The following is a 24,278-nucleotide window of genomic DNA, read 5'->3' on the forward strand; positions in this document are numbered from 1 at the left end:
AGTGGAAAGCAGTGGGTTAGGAGCACATCTCAAGGAGAGAACTGGGCAGCCAAGGTGTCTTGAACTGTCTTGGTAGCCCCAGCCCACTGAAGACATCTACCTAAGCTCAGTCCTAGAACAAGACGTGAAGACAGGTGGGAGGGCCTAAATTTAATAGGCACAGAACTGATTTCCACTAGGCTTCCACAAATAGTGGGTCAACAAATAAAATAAGAGAGCTTACTGAATGCCCTGGAGCAGAGAGGGACAATGTGCAGGGCATACAATGAGTCCAACCGGAGACTTGGGGGCCATGAACACCCTGGTGCATCCAGGAAGAAGACTCTTCTCCCATTTCAAAGGCACTGCCTTCTCCAGCCTCTGGAGCCATCATTCTAGTGGAGTCCACTTCCAGGATGACCTGGTATTAATCTAAATTTCTATGCATTTTTTTCCATGGAAAACAAAAGAGAGGATGTTTCTGGATAATAAGCTAAACTAAATGGGTAAGAATAGCTTTTCAAGTCCCAAATTTGAGAGTAAGAGGCAGGAACCTCTAAGGATAAAGTAGAGACTATATCTCTTTCTAGGAAAACATCATATTGCTACATTTAAATGTTCAGAGGGCTTTTATTCCTAAAAGAACACATACTAACACATCTAGGAGGTAAGCCACACCATGTTTATTTTTTCATTTTTTTTTAAAATTTTATTTATTTGCGAGAGAGAGAATGAGAGACAGAGAGCATGAGAGGGAGGAGGGTTAGAGGGAGAAGCAGACTCCCTGCTGAGCAGGGAGCCTGATGTGGGACTCGATCCCGGGACTCCAGGATCATGACCTGAGCTGAAGGCAGTCGCTTAACCAACTGAGCCACCTAGGCGCCCACCACACCATGTTTAAAGCAACAAGCAGGGGCACCTGGCTGGCTCAGCTGGTTCAGTATCTGACTCTTGATTTTGGCTCAGATCTTGATCTCAGGGTCATGGGTCGCTGCGTCTCCTCAGAGCCCCGCAGTGGGCTCCATGCTGGGTGTGGAGCCTGCTTAAGATCCTGTCTCTCCCTCTCCCTCTGCCCCCCCCACTTAAAATCAGTCAATCAATCTTATAAAAAAAAGATTCATTCTAATCTTAATTATAAAAATAAGCAACAAGCAGAAAATATTTCCCCTTTATAGCATAAAAAGCACAGGCACTAATGTATGAGCTTCCAATAACTGAAAAGGACTGTGTCTTATATATGAATAGAAATATATTTTACTGAAGAAAATAAAGCTCAGCAAAGCAAGGAGTTTAAGGCCAATCAGAAAGAAAAACCCAGGAGTTCTGACTTGTGGTCCTAGACTCTTACTGAAAAGTCATCTTTCTTCCCTCCCCACCAGGGATGAAGGACTGAGGACGAGGAAGAAAAACTTCACTGAAGAAAAGGAAAAAGAAAAACATTATTGAAAAGCTTATGGGAAAAAAAGGCCCCGTGGACATTTCTTATCTGTCACAACAAGGTGCTCTTGCCCAGAAGCCAGTCTGAGGCCAGGATGTACTTACTGACGCAGGCCATCAGGTCATGGAAGATGTCCTTGGGGAAGAGAGGATGTTCCAGCCCCCGGAAGTAAAGCTTCAGGACGCCAGCAATGGAGTCCATGTCATGGTCATTCTGGTCCCCAGCCAGGGGGTCCTCTCCTGAGGATAAGCAGCCCCCCCAAAAAGGAAAGAGAGAGTGAGAAAGGTAAAAACACACGGGACGAAGCAGGAATGGTGGGGAACGGGTGACCTGTCCGAGTCCTCATCAGAGTCCATCAGCTCTCCGCCCAGCATGGCGACCATGAGTTGGGCACAAGGGTCCAATAGGATAAATTCGCTTCTGTCAGACCAGCTCAGGTACATTCCCTATGGGCCGGGACGGGACACTGCAACTGGCCCTCTCACAAGAATCATGAAGCCAGGCTGGGACTGAGCCTCTGGGGGAGGAAAATGAGGCCAAGGAGGCTCTCCCTCCTGACTGGCTCTCACTGTTCCTGGCTCGCAACAAAGGACACCTACTTACAGGAGAACAATCACGCTGGGGCTCCCTATGGAAAATTTCATATCAGATGTAATTAGATTTAATGATAGGACCAACCTCAAATTGAAACTATATATATCCATTACAGTGACGGAAATTGCCAAAGCTTGCCCATTACCTTAATAGCCCACAAGCTAATAAATGGGCTACGATGAACAGGCGCATTAGCCTTGATATTAACTGCCACCAAGGGTTCTGGATGAAGTCATAAACCGCCCAGATATCATAGTTAACTTCTTGGGTTTCGGCAGATCATCCGCAGGAGAGAGGCAGGGTGCATGGGGCTGAGGAGGACTTGGGGAGGACTGTCTACAAGGAAGCAGGTATTGGGCTGAAGAGGTCGCTTGCTAACCTCTGGGTACCTCTTGGGGGGGGTGGGAATGGGTGCAGCCAATATCCCAGGAGGCTGGCACGCATTTGGTCTGATCTTCAAGCCTGTTTCCTTACCTCTCTCAAAGGCGTTTTTGATGTCATTCACTTCCACCTGGGATCCCGACACCCGGAAAATTCCTTCATGCTGTAGTCCTGGAAAGACAGGGAAAAGTGATCAAGGCGAAGAAGAAACAAAGTCACAAGCACAGCTCCAAGCTTAGTTGAATGTCTGTGTCCTCCAGCCAGTGTGCATGTAAGCCCCCCCTGTCTCTCTTCTTCAGGCCGAAGGAGAAAGCATGTGGAGGGATGCTAGAGAAGTCACCAGAACGGATAGGAGGCATAAGAAAGCACTGAGTCAGAGACTTAAGGGGAAAGAGGTCTACACCTAGCTCCATTCCTGATTCCGAGGGAGACTAGGAAGGAGGTTCCTTCCCCTGCCTTTGCCTCTCCGTTCCCATCTGCAAAGTGACGAAGTGACCCCTGGCACCTGGTCACCCAGGGCCAGGAGCGGGAAGCGGGGGTCTGGCAGGCCGGCCATTAGATACCACTGGAGGAGTTTCATAAGGTCTGAGATACAATGATTGCTTTGGCTGTTCGAATACTGTCTGGCTCTTCCAAGGCACAATGTTTTGAATCCTTAGGAAAGAGAGAGGACGGGAAAAGGCAAGTGATCACAGTCCACGGCCAGATACCCTGCCAGCCGCTGGTTCTTGACTGCGGCTTGCCTCCCAAACGTGCATGGACGTTGCGGGACGATAATGGGCGTGAAACCCTTGTCTTCTTGGGTTTTGTTAGAGTACAATCCTAAAAAAATAATGCATGTGCTGTGATTGCCGCTAAGAAATGCTTCCACAGAAATAAATCCACTGGTTCTCAAAACAGCCACTAAGGAGGAGTCGCCAGCACGCCCATTTTCCAGCTGAAGGAAGTGATGAGTGATGAGCAGCCTTAGGTTATAGAGGTGACAAGAACCAGAACCAGGAGGCCGGCCCAGGCCTTCTGGTTGCAATCATGCACTCACTCCTCAACACCAGGCTTGTGGGGCCTACCAGAGGCAAAGTACAGAGAGGGCAGGAACCCGCCTGTTAGTCCGAACTCGGATGTGGCTCACAACCCCACACGTGGAGCTGCAGAGGTGGTAAGAGATCCAGGGGGCATGCTGTTAGTGCTGGCCCCGGGGGTCAGACTGAACTAGCAGCTGTAATCACATCCGGCTTGCCAGCCTTTCTCAGGATCCCCGTGTCTCCGTCCTGGGCGTCTTGTCCATGTTCCTCCATAATGGTGTGATTCATCAAAAACTTGGACATATCAGGGAAATCTCAAACAAATTTCTTTTTAAGGAAATAAAATAGAACTGCCCACTATTTTCCGGCTATCCTCTCGGTGAGGGGTGACTGGGTTCTCTTGGCTAGACCTTTGAAGGGAAATCACGCCGGCCAGGACTACAATCTTGAATCCAATTGAAGCAGTATTAAGAAGCAAGCAGGGGGAATTGAATTACCTGGCTTGTAATAGGACTTAAGTTGTCTGCTCCTCTAAGGGAATCTCCAGAATATTCCTCAGAGAATGGCAGGCAATGTTAAAACCCCATTAGTACCAATGTAATAATACCATATTAGTTACCAATGGGATGTAACAGCCAAATTAATGTCATTTACACACAGAACGCAAACAGCCAAGTGTTCTGACAGGAACAGTCACTTACCCTGCGACTTGTCAAAAACGCAGTATAGTCTAAGACACACTGAGATCCCCTCAGTCTGGTTCCCATTTCTCTTCGAGAACCTGCACTTTAGAAGGATCATGATGTGTTCTTGCTCAGCAGACAGAATCTGTAGAGTGTCTAATCTAATGACTCTGAGAGTAGGAGCACTGATAAATGGTTGGGTTCCAGAAGTAAAGGGGAAAAGTAGGGGGCTTCTGATTAGAATGCAGGGAAGGCCCCACATGACTAACCTGACACATCATGATCTTTCTGATTTGCTCTTCGTGCACGCTACCATAAAAGTAAAAAAACCACTCGGACTTGGAAGTGGCACAAAACCTTCCATTCTGCACTGGATTCGGCTGTTGCCAAGAGGTGCTCTCCTACAGAATTCTTGATATGGTTGCTACAATACTGCCTCACGGTACTTGGCTCCCTTCTGCATAAGAGAGGTGGGGTCTTCCCCACCTGATTCAGTCAGTCATTCCCCGAATGCCTCTCCTTTAAGTCTTCCTGGATCACCCTGACCCACCATTTACAGCGGAGCCTCAGCTTTCTCATCTCTACAATGGGAACGATAACATCTATCTCCCAGGGAACATGAAGAGAGTAAGGATGGACGCACTGCAGCCGTTGGTGGGTCACAGACCCTTTTGGAACTGAGTTATGGAACCTATCTCCACTGAATGCACGTGCACAAAAATTTTTAGCCCTGACTTATAGGGAGTTCAGGAATCCCTTGAGTCCTTATTTGGGGAAAAAGTTCAATTTAGCTGAACAAATGTTTTTTGAAGAACTACTATGTACGAGGGTTGTTTTTTTTTCTTTAAATCAACAATACGTTTATCTATTTGTTCAGTCCTGGAATAAGCATAAAATGGCTTCAGAATTGATAGCCCACATCTTTGTGATAAAAAATTTGTTTACAGCTCTTTTTGTCTTTAGATTTAAAGTATAGTATCAAAATACTGTTTTCAAAAGTTACTTAGATTACTTGCTTCCTCATCTCCTCAGTGTGGTTGTTATTCATTTGTCCTGCAGTTAGGTTTATTTGTTACTGTTTGTATTCCACTTGGGGTTTTACCTACATCCTTGTTTTATTTATCTGTTTATCCTTTAAACATGGGAAGCACGAATGCAGTTCTAAACGTCACAATTAGACAAAAAGCAATGTTCAGAGAAACGTCACTTCCCTCCCACTCCCACCCACCCCCATCCTTTCTACCCTGTCTTGCACCCATCTCTTGTGGATGAACAATCAAATATTAGTTTCCGGATTCATCCTTCCTGTATTTCTTCTTGCCGAAGTGAGAAGACACATGTGCATTCTTATACCCTCTTCTTTCTATATAAAAGGTAGCATGCTCTAGACATTCTTTCCCACTTTGCTTTTTTTGCTTGATAACATATTCTGGAAATCTCTCCGTGTAATTTCATGGAGATAGTGCTCATTGTTTTTTTGTAACTGCCTAGTATTCAGATATACCATAGTTGGTCCAACCACTCTTCTGTGAGAGGGTATTTAGGTTGTTCTTTTTATTTTTTACAAATAATGCTGCAACAAATAACCTCGTGCATATGTATCTTTATATTGTTGGAGGTGCATCTTCCAGGTAAACTGCTTCAAGGACCGCTGGATCAGAAGAGAAATGCATACATAGTTCTGTTAGATATCGCCAAATGCCCCTAAGAAAGGGCTGGACCTGTTGGCAACACCACCAGCAACATGTGAGCACACCTGTTTCCCCAGAGCCACACCACAGAAATGTCCCTGCATACACCATGCATGTGCAGGGGCAGAGATGGGGACATTCGAGCCACCATATCCGGAAGCGTCCCCTCCTCGGCCCCCCCACAGCTCCACTCTGGGCCTGCTCACAGTCATGTCTTCTCTGGGCTGCTGCAGCCGCCTCCTTCCTCCCATGGCCTTGTCTCCAGCCAGCAGCTCTTTTTGAAGAGCTCCCTCTGTTCAGAATTCTCCAGTAGCTTCCCACCTCACTCAGAATAAAGTCTAAACACCTCCCTTAGGTGAGGAAGCCCTAGAGTCTGGCCTCTGGCTTGGTCTGCTGCCCCTCTCCTCTCCCCTCTCCGCTCTGGCCACCCAGGCCTCCTGCAAGCCGGCCCCTGCCTATGCCAAGGATCTCTGCATTTGATGTTCCCTCTCTCTGAAACACTCTTCCCAGATAGCACCTGGCTCACTTCCTCACTTTCTTTCAGGACTCCACTCTGATGTCACCCTCCGAGGTGACCTTAGGGCCTTTCCCCGAACAACCCCCCTAGAACAGTGTCCCCGCTCCATTCTCTGGCTCTTTGCCTGGCTTTTCTTCAGGACACTCACCATCATCAGACACACTGTATATTACTATGTTTATTTATTAACTGACCAGCTGATCATCTACTTATCTGCTCTTTGGTAGAATATAAGGTTCACGAAGGCAGGAACTTTTTCTTGGCACACAATGAGCAATCTATCTCTCTCTATAAATTTGGTGGATGACCAAATAGAATGCATGGCTGAAAGAATAGGAGTCCAGACTCTCTTCTTCCTATTGCCCTTTAGACACAAGTAACTTTTCTTCTCCGGAACTCACTTTGGATTTATCTTTACCAATTACTTGATCATTAATCATTACTATCTTGTGAAATCTCTTACACTGCTATTCTGAATGGCTATTGCTTATCTCTTTTTATTTTGCTTTCCAATTGCTTATTTTCTCCCAACTGCATCATAAAATCAAATAAAGACAGGAAGAGTGTATGATCCCTGTTTTTGTTTTCCTATTACACAATGCACGGTGCCCAGCATTGATCAGGGGCTTGATAAATATTTGTTGACTGTTGATATACAACGCTGTCACTTCAAGTGAATAGGGACAAGATGAAAAAATGGTGGCTGATTATAATGAGAGAAGTTGTAAGCATGCTAAAATAATTACTCTTCCAAAAATGAACCCAAGTGATGTTCCAGCCTACTGAGAGGAAGGGAGAGCAAATGTCTACCTCTGCATTGAGTCCAGCAATCACCTCTATACCTCTTTAGCTGCAAGAAGGTCATTCTGTCCCTTTTCCTGTAACTAGATAAGATAGCAACTAAAAACAATTTCTGATGTCCAGTTCCTAGAAATCTTCACGGTGCTCGCTCAGATATCTGTGCTTTCTAAATGTCTTATACTTAGAAGCTTGAGTCTCTGGCAATTCATCTCCATCCCTAGATTTTGTCCAAGCAGCCTGGGAGCTGGTGAGGCATGGAGTTTATGAGATCCAGCTTCATCCAGGCAGCAGATACTGCGATCCGACTTAGGCTGAGGAGGAGCCAGCCCCCGAAAACTCTCAAATGTTGGCTACAACGTGAAGACCAACGACTACTCACTGTGCTCCAGCTGATGTTGTATCCAGTGAGACCAAACCAGAACAAAAACTGAATGCTATTAGGAATCAGTGCAACATCACAAAAGGAGTTGTTCTCAAAAGAGTCTAATGCAGAAAGGCAGTGTGACGTAAGGATCCAGGCTGTGTGGCAGGAGACTCCGACATGTGCAAAGACAGTGAGTAATGGCGAAACTACCGTCACATCATACCAGCTGTACTTACTCACATCACGGCTGTAATTTAAACCTCGCTCTTGGGCTAGAAAAGGGAGTGTGGTAAGTGGCTGAGGCCTTTGGGGTCAAAACATACGATGCCTTTCTCTAGGTGTCTAGCTGTGGCCATTCTGAGGTAGCAAACATTACGTGAACAAATAAGACTTTTATTCCGTTTCTGAGAATGTCAGGATGAAAAGTCAATCTCTATTCTTACTCTACAAAGAATTCCTGGAAGTTCTTTCCCACTTTGCACAAATATGGGCAAGGCTGTAATCTGCTTACCGTGTCTGCTGATAAACCGGATACAGCTTTCTACCACCAGAGGAATTGCCTGGCTGGAATCCTGAAAAGCCGAAGAGAAACAACATCAGAGTCTTTAAACAGACATAGGCCAGAGTCAGAGAAAATGGGCCAGACCGGGCGGGACTTGTCTCGGCTGGATCAGTGGCCGGTCCTCACAGAAGCATCGGGCCTGTCCTCCAAGCTCCAGAGCACGTACACAACCGCCTACTTGGAATGCCACATGGATGCCTTAAATTCAGCATGTCCTAAATGTAACTGATCATCTTTTATCCCAAATCAGCTTCCCACCCTCGGCCACCCCAAAATCAATCAATCAATCAATCAATACGTTCTGTCAAGTCGGCCTCCTAAATACCTCTCAAATCCATTTACTTCTCTCCATCTCTACTGCTTCCAACCCGGTCCGTACATCAGTATCTCAATTCCCATCCTTGTCCTCCAAACCACGTTATCCTTCCTTCATACAGTGGCTGGGTGATCTTTTGAAAGGGCGCACAGCCCATCGTTCACTTTCTAGGCCAACTTCTTTCAAAGACTTCTCGAGAGTGTCTTTACACAGCCCTACGTGTCCAGGGTCCTGCTTTGCCTCCAGCTTCATCTCCTCCTGCTCTTCCTCCAGTCTCTCTGTTTCAGCCACATCGGCTTTCTTTCCATTCCTTAGATCAGTTCTTTGTCCATGGCTTTGTATGAGCTGCTCCTGCTTCCAGAATGCTCTCCTCACCCTGGAATCCCACCCCTTAGGGTCTCAGTGCAAGTATCACTTTCTTAGGAATGCTTTTCCAGATTCCCCAGATGAGATCAGGGCCCTTGTCTACAGGATCTCAGCACCTTGTGCTTGGCTCCCATAACCATGATTGTGACTTAACTGTGTGGGTATGAATATCTTGTTTGCATTTGCCACCACTATAATAGGTCATGCTCCACAGGGCAGATCCTGTCAACTTTTGGCTCTCCACAGCTGGCCATGATACTCTCACAAGGTAGGTGCTCAATTAATATCAGTTGAGGATAGCAGAATGAACCAAGGGGAGCATCAGAAAGGGGGTTTACTTGGCGTAAAAGGTAAGAAAGAAAAAACCCAGTTCTTAGAAATAGTGGAAACTAATTGGTACTAAACTAAGAAGCAGGCCTCCCAGATATCAATCTTCGCTCTGCCATTTTGCTATATATCCTGTCATTTACTTAACTTCTTTGGGCCTCAATTTAATGTCTGCAAATCAGGAAGGGGATGGGTGGTGAGGAGAGTAGCATTTCCTCCTGGCGCATGAACATTAGTGTTTACCATTTACAGAGGCATTTCTAGAGGTGGTGGGCCATGGATCGGTCCTGGTAACAGCCCAATGGGGTGTGCACTGTTATTCTCATTTGACAAATGAGGAGATGAAGGCTTAGCAAGGTGAAACAGCTGCTAATAGTGACACAGTCGGTAAGTAGCAGGGCCAGGATCAAACCCAGGCAGTCGCCCTCTGAGACTGCACATCTCACTGCCACCCAGCCTATATCCCAGGAGCTCAGCAAACACTGCCAGGTATGCATTCCCAGCCTGCATCCCAGGAGCTCAGCAAACATTACCCGGTATGCACACCAAGCATTACTAAAAACCAGTAGGGCTTTATAATGCAGCTAAACACAAAATAATTCAGCTATGGGGAAGAAAGGCATCAAACAAAGGGCCCTAAACCTAGCTAGAAAGGGCTGTAGAAGTTCAGGACAGGGGCGCCTGGATGGTTCAGTTGGTGAAGAGTGCGACTCTTGATCCTGGGGCTGTGGGTTTGAGCCCCACATTGGGTACAGAGATTACTTTAAAAATAAAAGCTTTATTTATTTTATTTTTTATTTTATTATTGTTTTTAGAGGGAGAGGGAGAGAGAATCTTAAGCAGGCTTCACGCCCAGCCAGAGTCCAGAGTAGGACACTTAACTGACTGAGCCACCCAGGTGCCCCCCAAAATAAATCTTTAAAAAAAATAAATAAATAAGAAGTTCAGGACAGAGACTGGTTCTCAAGCGGCATGGGTCCTGTGGCTTCTGCCCCTTTCACAGGTTTGCCTACGTCCTCAAGTTTTCAGCTGTGGCCTTGGGGTTTGGCCACAATCAGGGAAGCAGCTGGATCTCATGAAGAAGTCAGGCTGCAAGAAGTGTGGCCTGGCCTCTCGCTCCCAAGCTTACTGGGAATGCGGGATGCCGCCCAAGGAAGGAGTGAATATGCCAAGGTAGCGCTGGGGTTGGGAAGGTCTCAGGGACCCAAATGCTCATCGTCGTGACCCCCAAACGCATCTGCTTCCTCCAGCTTTCCGGCTACAGCAGCCAGTGTCTGCCCTCTTGCTGCCATCCCTGACCTCTGCCGGTCAGCCCAGGGCGGTCTGAGGGGAAGGATCTTGGTCTCTAATGAAGAAACTGGGTTCCACCATTAAAAATAAATAAAATATTAAAAAATAAATAAACAAATCTCCATTTTTTGGAAGTCTTTTTATGTTTACAAACATTGTTATTGCAGTTTTTTTTTTTTTTTAAAGATTTTATTTATTTGAGATAGAAAGAGAGCACGACCTGAGGAGAGGGGCAGAGGGAGAGGGACAAGCAGACTCCTCACTGAGCAGGGAGCCCGATGTGGTGCTCAATCCCAGGACCCTGGGATCATGACCTGAGCTCAAGGCAGATGCTTAACCGACTGTCCCACTCCAGTGCCCCGTTATTACAGTTTTCATTTACAAAGGGTAGTTGCAGTGATAATGAGATTAGTGATATGAGGGTTTGTAAACGTTTTCTGGCCCCAGATTTGTATTTAAAGACCCAGAGAGAGGTAGGCTGGGAAGCTCACAGGTTACTGGCTTCAACAAATTATGGGACTGCCAAGGGCTGCCTAGACTTGCAGAAAATGGAGTATCAACAACAGTTAAAGGGAAGCATGCAGGGTTGCAGAAAGCAAGACATCAACCTGCACGTTCATGGTTACCAGTGGGGCATCACAAGTAGCCCAGAGGGATAATCCGTGGCAGACAAGAGTGGGCCAGAGACCTGCCCTACCGCACAATAGTATCTTCCTACTCTCCACTGCTCCAGTGGAGTCCAAGACAGAGTCTCGAGGGACCAAAAGCTGGACAATGTCATGAAGGCCTCAGACCCTCCTACCGCCCACCCTTCTCCTTCTAATATTTCTGAGCTCTAACTGAATTCATTTCCCCAGGATGTGCCTATGCGCTCCTAGGGGGCCCCAAAGACCCTCACTTCGCCACTGATTTTGCATACAGATGACCGAGTAGTGTCCGTGTGTATTCTTACTCAGTGTCTGTCTCTCTCTTTCTTCCTCTCTCCTTCTCTTCTCCAATGTGAGAATCTGTATCAGTTTAATTCTTTAGTTCGCAATATTTTTGGAGGTATAATCCTAGGGTTGGAAGGGGCCTTTAAGGACAACTGGGCCAAATCTCCATTTGATTAGATTACGGGACCTTTAAACCAAAAGCAGAGGGAGAAAGGTAGCAGGCATAACTTGGAAAAGAGAGTAAAGCAGGGATCCTGTGATTTGCAGGAGAAAACAATCAGGAAGGTGGCCAGATGGTGCCTAAATAAGCTATTGTTTGGCATAATTTTTCATGAGTGACAGAGTTAGGATTTTTGCTGAGTACTGATCTCTGTCACATTTGTTAGATTTCCGTTTTTACCAAGGGAGAAAATACAAGTCTACACGACTGATTCGATGTGGGTGATGGGAAAGAAAGAGGCGTCAAAGATAACACTCGGGGCTTCGGGACTGTGAACAATAGAGGCCCCCATTAGGAGAAATAGAGAAGTTAGGGGATGTGCTAAGGAAGTTAGAATGGGGGGGGCGGGGAGAGGTGAGGAGACTGATGCTCAGGGGAGGAGGCGCTATCTCAACTGTCAAACTCATGTCCAGCCAATCAGTTCGAAATTCGATCCAAAGACTCAGAACAAGGGACACTTGGGGAAGGAGAGAAAGGTTCATCTAAGGGAATGAAGTGAAAAGGGAAAGACTATGGAGAAAAGTCCAAAGGGCATCAAACCTTGGGAGCGCACCTACCTTGAGAGGAATGGAGAAAGACGACAAACAAAGAAGAGACACAAGTGATGGGAAAGAGAAAATGCTGGGCTTGAGGGTAGCAGGGAAAGCCTGGAAGCAGCAGTTGAGGCAGAAAAGGTTGGGGTGGTTTGAACCTAGGCTTTACTAGGGTCAAAAATGACTGGAACCCACTAGGGACCCTCAAAAACAAAAGCTACCAGATTCTTCATCTTGTTTGGCTGACTTGCCATAAAAAAACCAAACAATTATTTATATCCTTATACAAGACTACTCATCTTCCAAATGACTATTTACCTGCCTGCCTAGTGTAGAAAAACTCTTTTACTGATCCACCATTGGGGCTGAGCTGCTGGAGAGAAACTGGGGCAGCAGAATGAGAAACAAGGTCTTTATTTGATTGGGTTTTGGGTGCATCCGGGAGCTCTTGCGCACATTTAGCACCAGGCACGTGTGCTCTGCCTACAACCGCAGAGAAGCAGCACGATGCACAGCAGGTGGGCGCTGCTCCCCTCTGACAGCGAGCCCAGCCGGGCCGCCCACTGCCCGCCAAACCGTGCTCTCCCGCACAGCTGCGGCCACAGTGCAGGCTCTGAGGCCCTCACACCGCGTACCTCTGTTCCAACTAGATGCAGGAGGCCCAGTTTCAGCCCAGGAACTGAAATGAACAAATGTTACGTTCAACCCTGCTCTTAGTGTTGAAGGGAAAAAAGCTGGCTCCCTCTTTATAAGATATCCAACTATTAATTTTATTTTTTTGAAGATTTATTTATTTTAGAGAAAGAGAGACGGAGTGCACGCCAGCATGTGTGCAAGTGGGGAGGAGGGGCAGAGGGAGAGGGAGAGGGAGAGAGAATCCCAAGCAGACTCCCTGCTGAGCGTGGAGCCGGACGCAGGGCTCAATCCCAGGACCCTGAGATCGTGACCTGAGCTGAAACCAAGAGTCGGGCACTCAACTGACTTGAGTCACCCAGGCGTGCCCCCCCAACCTTTTAATTTTAAATGCAATAGGTTATCCCTGGGAGGCACTCCATTCTTCTCTAGTTTTTTTTTTTTTTTTAAGATTTTATTTATTTATTTATTTGAGAGAGAGAGAGAGAGTGAGTGCAAGCAGGGAAGGGGGAGAAGAGGATAAGGGAGAGGATCTCAAGCAGACTCCATGCTGAGAATGGACCCCAACGTGGGACTCGATCTCATGACCCTGAGATCATGACCTGAGCCGAAACCAAGAGTCAGATGCTTAGCCAACTTAGCCACCCTGGCACCCCCATTCTTCTCTAGTTTTAGATGAAATTATGGGAGAAGGGGCAGAAGAAAGAAATAGAGGAACCAGAGGAAGGAAAGATGCGATGAAATCTTTATAAATTAAAAAAATGTATAATTATATCTTATTATATTTATATTTAATTATATTTAATTACAAAGTTAAAAATGTGTAATTATATCACTATAATGAGATCTGAAGCAGAGAAGGGGGGAAAAATAGTGACAGCAAAGCTAGGATAAGTGAGAGCTATGTCATCCGAGTATCCCAGCTGGATGGCCCAGCTAGCTGAGGCAGTCACATGGGCTGAAGACCCTGTTGGGGCTGCTGACACAACAGAAACCATGTGCCCTCTACATTCGATTATCTCTCTGTGGCTACAGCCACTGTGAATTACCCAAAATGATCTTTTAAAGCCTGCATCAGTTTTCCCCTGAGTAGACACAAGACATTTTGGAGCTCTCCCCACCTCCTCCCTGCTAACTGCTGCTACATATAGCTCGTATGAGCTTAGGGGACACAAAATCATTTCAGTATTTGTGATAAAGTATAATGAGGAAGTCAAATTTGCTACTGCAAAAAACACTTAAATGAATTTTTTTTTTTACACAAGCACAAGTACTATTTAGATTATCCATTGATGTGCATTACCCAGCCCCTGCCTTCTAAGATCCTGCCCTCAGATGGGTAAGGAGAGCTGGCTGACCAGCGTCAGATTTTAATATAACACTAACGATCATGCAAGCACAGAATTGAACATCAATTTGCCAATCATTCTCAGGTCAGATTCATCTCGCATTTTCAGCATGTCTAAGAAATGCATCTAGGACGACCACAACACCAGGAAAAAAAAAAATCTGCAAACCTAAAGCAGTCTGGTCTAGGTCACTAGCTGCTGCGAGTTACTCACATTTGGAGCTTATGTATAAAATGTGAGGCCCCTTTCATGGTTTCCTAGAGAAGTGACACCATGGGCAGGTCTGGCACAATCTGCTACAAGTCAAACCAAATCTCCAGCAAGGAAGAGGGTGCACGACTAGAGAGGGAGGAGTAAGTCAGAAAGACTCCAGCTGAACCAGCTCAATCAATGAAGTCAATATAATATGAAACGTACTCTGACTGAATGGTATCTCCCGAACGCAGGCAGGAAGTCAGGAAAGTGTCTGTCCTGCCCACAGTAGGGTTCCATCCGTGGGATGTGATCATCACACCTGACCAGACTGGCTCCTGCTGGGCCCTTACCTGCTTCCTCACGGTTGAGCTACGCCTGCAGTTGACCCCGCCAAATCAGAGAGAACCGAACCGGCACCAGGGAGAAAAAAGAGAAAATGGGATTAAAAACACTCTGTGTGTTAGTTAATGAAGCAAGTTGCATTATTCAGCTCAGTCCCAGAACCAGCTAAGAGACTTGCTAAGTTACTTTCTGAATAAAGCCCAATGAAGCTCTTTCAGAGCACAGAGGTCTCTGTACTTACTATCTGCAACCATTCAAAACTAGAGTAGGAAGGAACTGGTTCAACGTGCAGTAAAATGTATCTGCGTTAGACAATAAGATCATCTCTGTTTGCAGGAGACACAAGGAAACGCTAAAGGAAGCTACAGTTTTCTTTCTCTTGGAAATCCTTCGGGAGCAATTTTCCTAGAGTTTAGAGGACAGAGCAGCCAGACTGGAAGGAACCGTGGCAGTCCTTCAGGTGAATGCCTTGCAAGCTCAGACGCCTCTTCTCCAAGGGACTCGGGCTTAGACACAATCCCCCACGCAAGGAGAGCAGCGCTGCCCCACATTTGGTGACATGAAGGCCCAGAGCCTGGCTGCCAGGCTCCCTCTGCCCCTTCCACCAGGCCGCTCCTGAGGAACCTCTTTGGAATCCTAGAGCTCCTCGGATCTAGTAGAATGCTCTTTCTTGTCTTATAGGTGAGGAAACTGGAGTTCAAAGGAGGGAAAAGAGCAGCCCAAGGTCACACAGCATAAGGGAATTCAACTTAGCTTTTTTTCACTCCCATAGAGCCTTCCACAGATACGGGACTTCAGGTGAACTTACAGTAAGACTCTATCATCAAGAAGATATATATGCCACGGAATTCCATTATCCTGGTTCCCTCCAGTCAACAAGACTGGTATATTAACGGGATCTTTACTGTAATCCACAATGACAAAACGATGAAAGCCAAATGAAGCTATTTCTAAATAATGAGCCTATAATTGTAAATGGCCTCATGATTATTGTGTGTGTGCTGGCAGATAGAAGTGGTTGATATAATGGGCTAACCCAGGGTCTCCAAGGAGTCCAGCCCATTAAAGCTCTTTCCCCAGTTAAATCAGCACATTTTTAGGCATCTGAGAACTGTTGGCTGGATGAATGCCTTGCTCTCCGCCAGCTCACGAGTGTTCTCATAGCAGCTACAAGACTGGGAGGGAAAATATTTGGCTGGGGTCGGGGAGGGAGGGGACGGTGGGGAAAGACTGGGAGGGTTGCATACTTGTACATCAGGCAAGGATTTCTACCAATGTTGTTTGGCAAGCCAGTGCAATGTAGTATTTCATTATCCAGCAACAGTCCCTAATGAGGGGCTGTCATCTTTCCATGCAGAAAATCTCAGATCAAATGCTATCTTCTGATCTTCCTTCTCTGGGTCAGACTTCCCCAAAACCACGTGCTAAAGTCTAGCAGCTAAGGGTAGGTTACCAGGATCCTCCAGAGTCGAACACTTCTTTTCCTTGCAAACCCAATGGCTTTGGGGAGTCTCTGAAATTACTTCTGCAAATGATAACTCCCTTCATCCCATTCTGCTCAGCTCTCTCCCCAAGTCACAGCAGACCCCATTTCCATCTGAGGATAGATGGGTTCGGCTAAGCAAAGGGAAGGAAGCAACCCCCGCCCTAGTCCCCTCCTTTGCAGTCACCCAAGGCCTTCACACTTCAACTCCTCGGCTCTTTCCCAGCCAGGGACTGCTCTACCCCACGGGCCTCTCTTCATCCCTTCCCAGGGCTGTCCCGGGCCACACCTACCTGGCCAGACTGCAATCTGTCCGCTGACCTGTTGGAAAGACAAGGCGAAAAGCTCATGTGGAAGCAGAAGGGGTGGGAGAGGAAGGGTTATTCCCAGGGGTTACCTGAAATGCCCTCCCGTCTCCCTAGAAAGCCGCTAGCATCACGGCACTAGCAAAAAAGAAGAGAAACGCCCAGAGCCTCTTCCTGGGCAGGTGCTGTTTCTAATGCTTGTTCCCAGGGCTACCTATATGTCCCTAAAGCTTAGGTGTGCTGACCCTGCTTCCCAAAGGGAAAACAGGGGTGGCTTTAGGGGAACAATAGCAAGGCGGGTCATGCTTTAGAGAACAAAGTACCAGAAGCCTTCCCAGAGGTGAAATCCAGCTTCTCTTCTGTGTATGTGGGTGTGTGTGTGGTGAGGGAGGGAGGGATGAGCTTGTTTGCTCCAGAGTAATGAAAACACACACACACACACACACACACACACACACACACACGGTGAGGGTGGCAGGGGAAGAAGGAAGCAAGAATTGTTTGCAGGGAAGAGGGAGAAGATAAGGACGTTCTAGTTTTAGATTCCTATGAAATTCTCTTAGGTTGGGCTGGGGTGACAAGGGAGAAATGAGATTTAATTGCTATCAAACTGTGGTTCTCAATCCAATAGCAGGCCTTAATATTAAGTTTAATGGGTCACAGCCAGTTTAAAAAATGAAAAATCTTAAAGTTCCTAAGAATTCTTATGTTTCTAAAAAAATACATATGCATGTGTACATGGGCCATGATGTGATCTATTTGTTTTCTTTGGATCCACAGTTAACCAAGCATGGTCCGTATTAGATAAACCAGGAGCAATGCAAGCAGGTGCTGAGCTGGGGACGAGATCATCCCCCACAGGCCTCATCCAAGCTCCTGGAAAAACAACTCCAAGGACCGGGGGAGGGCAGGGCTTTTTCCTTGCCTTTAAAGGTTGCTAATTGTTGATTACACTTCAGCTCATCCTGAGCAACATCCTCCCCCTCCCCTAACAGCCTCTCATTACTAAAGGCTCAGCTTTCATCTGCAAAAATATTATTCTGAGCCATTATTTTCAACATCTGTCCCATTTCCATTCTGGAATATTCATACACATCAATTATCCCTCTGTGGCAAGAATAAGGGGCTCTTGCATTATGGTGATAAATACGTTCAGGAGGCAGGGACATGATGACTTGCACACAGGAAGATCTGCAGCTATTTCTTTCCTTATTGCTAGAACTTGTCATCTTTAGATGAAGGCAATTTGCAGCACTAATGAATGGTCACCAACCTTTGCCCCTCCACAGTAGCAAATCTGGTACATGTTTGTGTGTGTGCAAACCCATTCACACTCACACACACACACACACACACACACACACACACACACAGACATACATACTCCCAAGGCTCTGCTCCCCATCTCACTTATGGGCTATGCTTATATTATTTTAGAAAAAAGAAAAAATCATGGTTATAACTTGCTTCAAATAGTTCTGGGCTTTCTTTCCTCTGATTCCCTATGAAGCGATCTGATAACCCAAGAGTAAAGATTTTCTATAAGCAAAGCTGGGCTCTCAATGCCCAAACCTGTTCAGCCTGAGTCTCTTGGGTGGCGGGGAGGAAAGAGAACAGAAGTTACCTAACAGGCATTTTTCACATAAAAGAAAATGCCTTTACAATCACAAGATCAAAGATATCACAGATAAAAAGAATTCAGCATCTGGGGGAACCGTCCAGCACAGGAAGAGCATGGGACGGGACGAGCAGGTGGGAGGCTCTGGTATGAAAAGTGTGGCTCTCATTCCTGACGCCAATGAGCCAACAAGTACCCCCATGCTTTTCTACACTCTGCAGTTTGTCTGAAAAGCGCTCAAGAGTTTGTTTTAAAATGTGAGCCTTCTCTGCAGGTTTGCCTTTCACCAGTGTTACCATATACTGCCTGCGGCCTCCTGGCCCCATCTTGGAGTGAAGAGATGAGCAGGGCAGGGAGGCGGGGCCAGGCATTCAGAGGCATCCCCAACCTGGGAATCCCATTAATCACAGGATGCTGAGAGATAGGCAGGACCCGGGCAGGGTGCCCAAAACCCCAGGGAAGCTTCTCTTTCAACCTTCGCCTTCTGTTTGACAGCTGAGAAGAGAAAGTCCAGAGTGCCAGTCCAGTTCTCTGCTTTGCTACTTTCCAGGGTCTGGTTAAAATCATCCCTGATTCATGGACGAGACAGGCCATTCAATACCATGGCCTCAGCATGGCCGCGGCAGAGAGGGCTGCCACTGAGCGTCAGGACGCTCCGAACAGAAAGAAAGCGATGCTCTAACCTGATGCTACAGGAAGCAGCAGTCTGTGGGTCAGGCCTGCCTTTGAGAAGCCTCTCCTCTCCTCAGAGCCGCTGCTATCTCGGCTCGCTGGCCCTGCCTGCTGGCTACTACCTCCGTCCCGCCTCAGAGGAGCTGAGAGCTTTAACAAAGTGTCTGGAGAGTAAGGGATCCATCGGCTCCTTTATCCCAGTCGTGGCAGAGAAGGGGGACAGGGTGGAGAGCAGGCTCACTCCATTTAAACAAATAGATGATGCACATTAGCGCTTCATTAAGCATTGGCCTTCTCCCATTACTCAAGCAGTCATTTGGGGCGGTGAGCTTCACATCAAACAGGCTAGGAAAAGAAATGCATTCATATAACAAGATCAGGCCCATGGGGCTCAGGATGGAGGCTCAGCCACGTAGGTCAGGGCTTGGCCTTCCCCTCATTGCCAAACCTCCAGCAGAATGCCGACACTCACTTTCTCCCAGGGTTTTCTGGAGAAGGTCGTGCTTGGCTTGTAGCTTGGTGATGAGGTTCCTGCCTTCCAGGTACTCCTTCATTTTCTGTAAGGGAGGAAGAGAAAGAGCAATCAGACTCCTGAAGAAGAAGCAGAAGAAGAAGAAAAATCACAGATGCTCAGCTGTACAATTCCCTTTTTATCAGAGGGCATTTGGTTTCTGACCCAATTTCTACTAGGTGCCTTTTTTATTTCTTTATTTCTACTCGGGCCCTGAGCATCTGGACAGCTGCTGATTTCCGTGGTGGATGAGTAGGCTGCTCTGTGTTCTCCTGGGAGCTAGCTCCACATTGGCTAGTGTACGCAACTGTCTCTTAGAGCCCCTCATCCATCTCTTTCAGTTCCACCAAAGAAGAACGGGGGGCGGGGGTGGAGTGGACGGACTCCTGGAGCCCAGATCCTCTTGGTGTGAGGACACACACCTGCCACTTGTCACCTCCACTGACATCCAGCTGCACCCCGGCCCCTCCCAGGGTGTATTCCAACACATCAGGAGCAAGGCCAACGGCAGACTCAGCCCCTGCCTGAGCTGCAACAGAGCATGCACAGCATCTTCGTCTGAGCCGTCTCTTAATCAGCTCCCTCCTCTCTTCTGCCGGGAGTCTTGGTGGAGAGCTTTGGATTTCTGAGCTTTCAGAGAGAGGGGCTGCTGTCCCCCACCTGCAAATACAACTGCTCAACATAATGGCAGTTCTCAACACAAGATGAGGTTATGGAAATGTGCTCCCATCTGTTCCACCAGTCAAAATACGATTGCAGTGCTTTGCCTTTTCTGATCTGACCTCTCTCAACCCTTGCCTGCCCAGGGAGAGGCCCGATTTCCCTGGACAATTCATCAAATCTTCAAAACAACCCTACGAACTCTGATTATCACTGTCCCCATTTTACGGATGAGGGCACCAAGATTGGGGGAGATTAAACAGGTTGCTCAAGGTCAAACAGTGAGTGAGCGGTGGAGTCAGTATCCGGACATAGGTCGTTTGACAATTTGGTGCGTGCGCTCAACCATCATGATGGCATGCTCCATCCATTAGGGTGCACGGCAGAGAGAGAAGCCAAACAAAACTTCAGAGTATCAACTGTTTATATACTCGGGGCAATTCAAGAGTTTTCAGAGGCCCTTAGCACATATTGTGCACGTGACTTGCACAGTAACTCTGCAGAGCACATTAGGGAAGACATCGCTGGTTGCTTGTTACAGATGAGAAGACGATCTTGGGAGAGGGGACTGAACTGCAGATCGCTGCCAGCTAGGAAGTGGGAGTGCCAGGCCTTTGGAGCCTTAACCTGGTGTCTTTCTACAATACCCCGCAGCCGTTCATGGGGACCATCATTCGCCTTGGTTGTCTCCTGCTGCCATGGTTCATCTGCTGGGTCGGGGGTCATCTGCCCACATCTAAACTCAGAGGCAAATCGGCAGTGTTTCCCTGGGTATGATCTGTGACTCACTGACATAGTGGATGAGGGAAAGTGGATAAAACATTTTAAATTGTAATACTTCTGTCCTTCTTTCGATGTATTAAGCAAAAAGTATAATTATACATCAAGCCTCTAATTTTATGGCTATTACCACTTAGGATGAAGGCAGAAAAAAAAAGCATGAAAAAATGTGAGTTACTTTTAGTCTGTACCTTTCTGCACAGTGTAAACTTCTAACCAAGAGTGTGTATTTCTTCTCTCTCTCTCTCATGTAAAAACGAAGAAAAAATCTGCTTTCTCTGGGATGCACATCCTGGCCTTCCCATGCTCCCCCAGATGCCTCTGCGTGTCCTTCTGCAAATTTCACACAGCCCGGGCACAGACGGTTTCTGAGTCGTGTGTCTTTTTCTCCAGACTGCCTCTTCCCTAAGGTCAGAGTCATTATTCTTTGCATCCCTGATGCTTAGTACCCTGCCCAGCAGACATGCTTGAGGAATGAGTAAAGAAATGAACAGCCTCACTCTCCTCTGATAGAACCTTCCTCGGTGGTCACAATCCAAGCCCCCCAGTGTACCCCTACTCTCTCCATTAAGTCTAAAGCAAACAAAAACAAACCCTATACCAAATCATTTCTGTTGCTTTAGTCCCGACCTGTTCCCTCTGCTCCTTTGAGCCTCTGCATGAGAACATCCGCATGACAACAGGCTCCCTTGTCACCCTCCCCTTTCCATCTGCTCCAGCTGCCCGCTCACCTGCTGTCAGTCTTCCCTGGGTGATGCCTAATCCCCAACCAATGCCTAATTGTGGGCTGGGGAACAGCACTGCAGGGCCCAGAGGTGAAAAACCTGCAGGAAACATCTACTGCTAACATCTGAACCCTCAAAGGCCCCTCTTCGGAAGGTTGTCCCAAAAGACTCTAAAGTTTTCCTAACGAGGAAAAAAAAACCTCACCAAAAAACTCTAACCCTTAAGACCAGACCAGGCTGCTCAGAAAACAGCCAAAATTCTCAAAGGAAATGGATGCAAATTCCTTCCTCTCACTCATGTTTCTACTTGTGATTCCGGAAATCACTTTTTCATTCATGTCACAGTTCACAAGTTAACTCTGGCTGTCACTTGGTGAACCATTAAAATAAGTAACAATCTGATAAAGACATAAGATGGATCACCTTTTCAGGTTCCATGAAATCCTGAAGGATCAAAAACTATGTCGAGGTTGACCTGCATCCCTAATAGTGGAAACAATGATTGGAAGTTTTCCATCTAGGGAAGCTGGGGGTGGGAGGGAAAAGCCATCCCAGAGTTCCTGGGCACGTTGTCACCTCCCTCTCCCACCTGTTAGTCAGCCCTGGTGTGTATGAGACAGAAGCTGGGAGAAACGACCCGGCCTTTACTGGCAGAAGACTTCAGATGCTGATGGGACACACAGAGAAAGGAGCAGAGGCAGCTGAAGGGAAGGAAGGCATAAGTGGCTTTCTGATGACTTGTGGAGCCCAGCCGGCCATGAAAAGAACAGTTTATGTGTTATCTCCAAATCCCTGCCTTGGTCAATAAGGGTCACTTTCCTTATTTAAAGCATGTTCTGATACAGGTAATTCATTTCTTTCACTCCTTTCCCTGCACCTTGCTCCCCTCCCAAACATCCAAAAGTAAAGTCACCAACTTCGAGTTGTCATCGGGGGAGAAGAGAAAGGGCAGGATTCTATTTTAGATCACCAAACTAAAACCAAGTTCCTAATACACAGTCTGACCAGAGCCATTCCCCTACCTCCACATTTTACACTCAATATTATGAAAACTGAGAATTTCTTCAAAAAGTAGTAAGGGAGGGGGCGCATGGGGGGCTCAGTCATTAAGCATCTGCCTTCGGCTCAGGTCATGATCCCAGGATCCCATGATACCGGGATCCTGGCTCAGGTCATGATCCCATGATCCCAGGATCCTGGGATCCCCACATCGGGCTCCCTGCTCAACGGGAAGCCTGCTTCTCCCTCTCCCACTCCCCCTGCTTGTGTTCCCTCTCTCGCTGTCTTTCTCTGTCAAATAAATAAATAAAAATCCTTAAAAAAAAAAAAAGTAGGAAGGGAGGCAAAGAGTCTATGGGGTGGTCTTGTTTTGTTTGCCACTGTGAGCCTTCAATTCCATTTTTACGATCTCATTAATTTATTTCTTAATAATTCCTAACTGGTTATTAACTGTTGGCAATGAATTTTATTTATTGAAAAGTATTAATGTTACATTTTTCTCTCAGGGTCCTTGTCCCTGACAGACATTTCTGTTGCAGCAAAATGAAAGAGTCTTAGTTGAGATATTGTAGTCCTACCGCTTACCTTGGGCAAGTCACTTACCCCCCTCTGAAAAACAGGGATAATAATGTCTTTTTCCCAAGGTTGTTAGCAGATGAAACAGGATAACGAGCATGACCATGATTATAGCATGCAGTCCAGCCAATGAGCAGGTAGTCAAGAATATTCCTTGTACCTGAATCACCCGCTCAGATAACCTAAAAACACAACTTCCCTAAACCTCTTTGCTTTGTGTGAATATGTAAGACACCTGAATCAAAACAGGTTTCTGGCCTTTAAAAAAAAAAAAAAAAAAAGTAAGGCAACAAGAATGCTTTTCCAATTTAATTTAAAATACCTCTTCCCTTTAATACCATGGCAGTATAAAACTCATGGACCTTGTTTATTCCTTGGATTTTTTTTTTTAATATTATTTATTTATTTGAGAGACAGAGAGCATGAACAGGGAAGAGACGGAGAAGCAGACTCCCCGCTGAGCAAGGAGCCCGAAGTGGGATTTGATCCCAGGACCCCGGGATCATGACCTGAGCCGAAGGCAGACGCTTAACTGTCTGAGCCACCCAGGCGCCCCTATGCCTTGGATTTAATCTGTATGAACTGAAGGCTACAAAGGGGTGCGGCAGGTGGGAGGAGGGAGCCGTGTCTAGCCAGCCCCATGCACAGAGACAAACGAATGTCATTCTGGGGTGGTTGCTTCCCCACCTCCAGGCACACTGACGTTTCTCTCCTCTTTGTCAATTTGTAAAGCAGGAAACGGCTGTCAGACAGAGTATGTGATAGAGCAGACCTGCAACAGGCAGCCATCTCCCTCTTTAACTGATAGGGTAGGGGCTCAGTAGGTACCTACTTAGCACACATTTCCTGAGTGCCTGTAGGAGAAGACCAAGATAAAAAAAAGATCTTGGACCACACCAAATCTAGGTCTAGGGCACTGCCCCAATGGCCAAGGTGCCATCTTCTCTCCTATGTTCTTACCAATTCTGTGCCCAAGGATTCAGGCAGTTTATCTTTATTTTATCAGCCATGACCTTTAACTCCTTCTTCACTCCTTCCCCCATACTCCAACCCCCGTACAGGGAAATACTTAGGAGAAATGCCAGCCTTATAAGGTTTTGACAATCCTTGGCTAAACAAAGGAGCATGACTTCCCACGAGCTGGGAATTGGTTAAATAAATGATGGTACATCCATTCATATGATGGAATTCTGTGCAGCGATTTAAAAAGGAGGCAGATCTCTTTGGACTAATATGAAAAAAATTAAGTGAAAAAAGCAAAGTGAAGAATAGCATGAGTGGTCTACTTCTATTTATACTTCTCTTTATTTGATTTCATTATATTTCTAATGTAATTCTATCGCATTAAAGGATAAGTCGGTGGTTGTCTACACATAGAATATCTCTGGAAGAACACAGAAGAAACTGGTTTCAA

At 46.6% G+C, this 24,278-nt stretch overlaps 1 protein-coding gene across 6 annotated transcripts in view; it reads right to left on the reverse strand.

The window, feature by feature from the left end:
- SRGAP2 (SLIT-ROBO Rho GTPase activating protein 2) overlaps positions 1-24,278 on the reverse strand; it is a 223,995-nt gene that overhangs the window by 26,134 nt on the left and 173,583 nt on the right. For all 6 annotated transcript variants that reach the window (XM_032422280.1, XM_032422279.1, XM_032422281.1 and 3 more), the window contains exons 11-16: positions 19,086-19,170; positions 16,312-16,339; positions 14,544-14,568; positions 7,982-8,042; positions 2,486-2,563; positions 1,522-1,656 (exon numbers count right to left, since the gene is read on the reverse strand). In XM_032422280.1, the coding sequence (XP_032278171.1) occupies positions 1,522-1,656; positions 2,486-2,563; positions 7,982-8,042; positions 14,544-14,568; positions 16,312-16,339; positions 19,086-19,170 (412 nt within the window). The remainder of the gene's footprint in view (positions 1-1,521; positions 1,657-2,485; positions 2,564-7,981; positions 8,043-14,543; positions 14,569-16,311; positions 16,340-19,085; positions 19,171-24,278) is intronic.

Source organism: Phoca vitulina, unplaced genomic scaffold (assembly GCF_004348235.1).
Source record: "Phoca vitulina isolate PV1807 unplaced genomic scaffold, GSC_HSeal_1.0 scaffold26, whole genome shotgun sequence".
Lineage (NCBI taxonomy): Eukaryota > Metazoa > Chordata > Mammalia > Carnivora > Phocidae > Phoca > Phoca vitulina.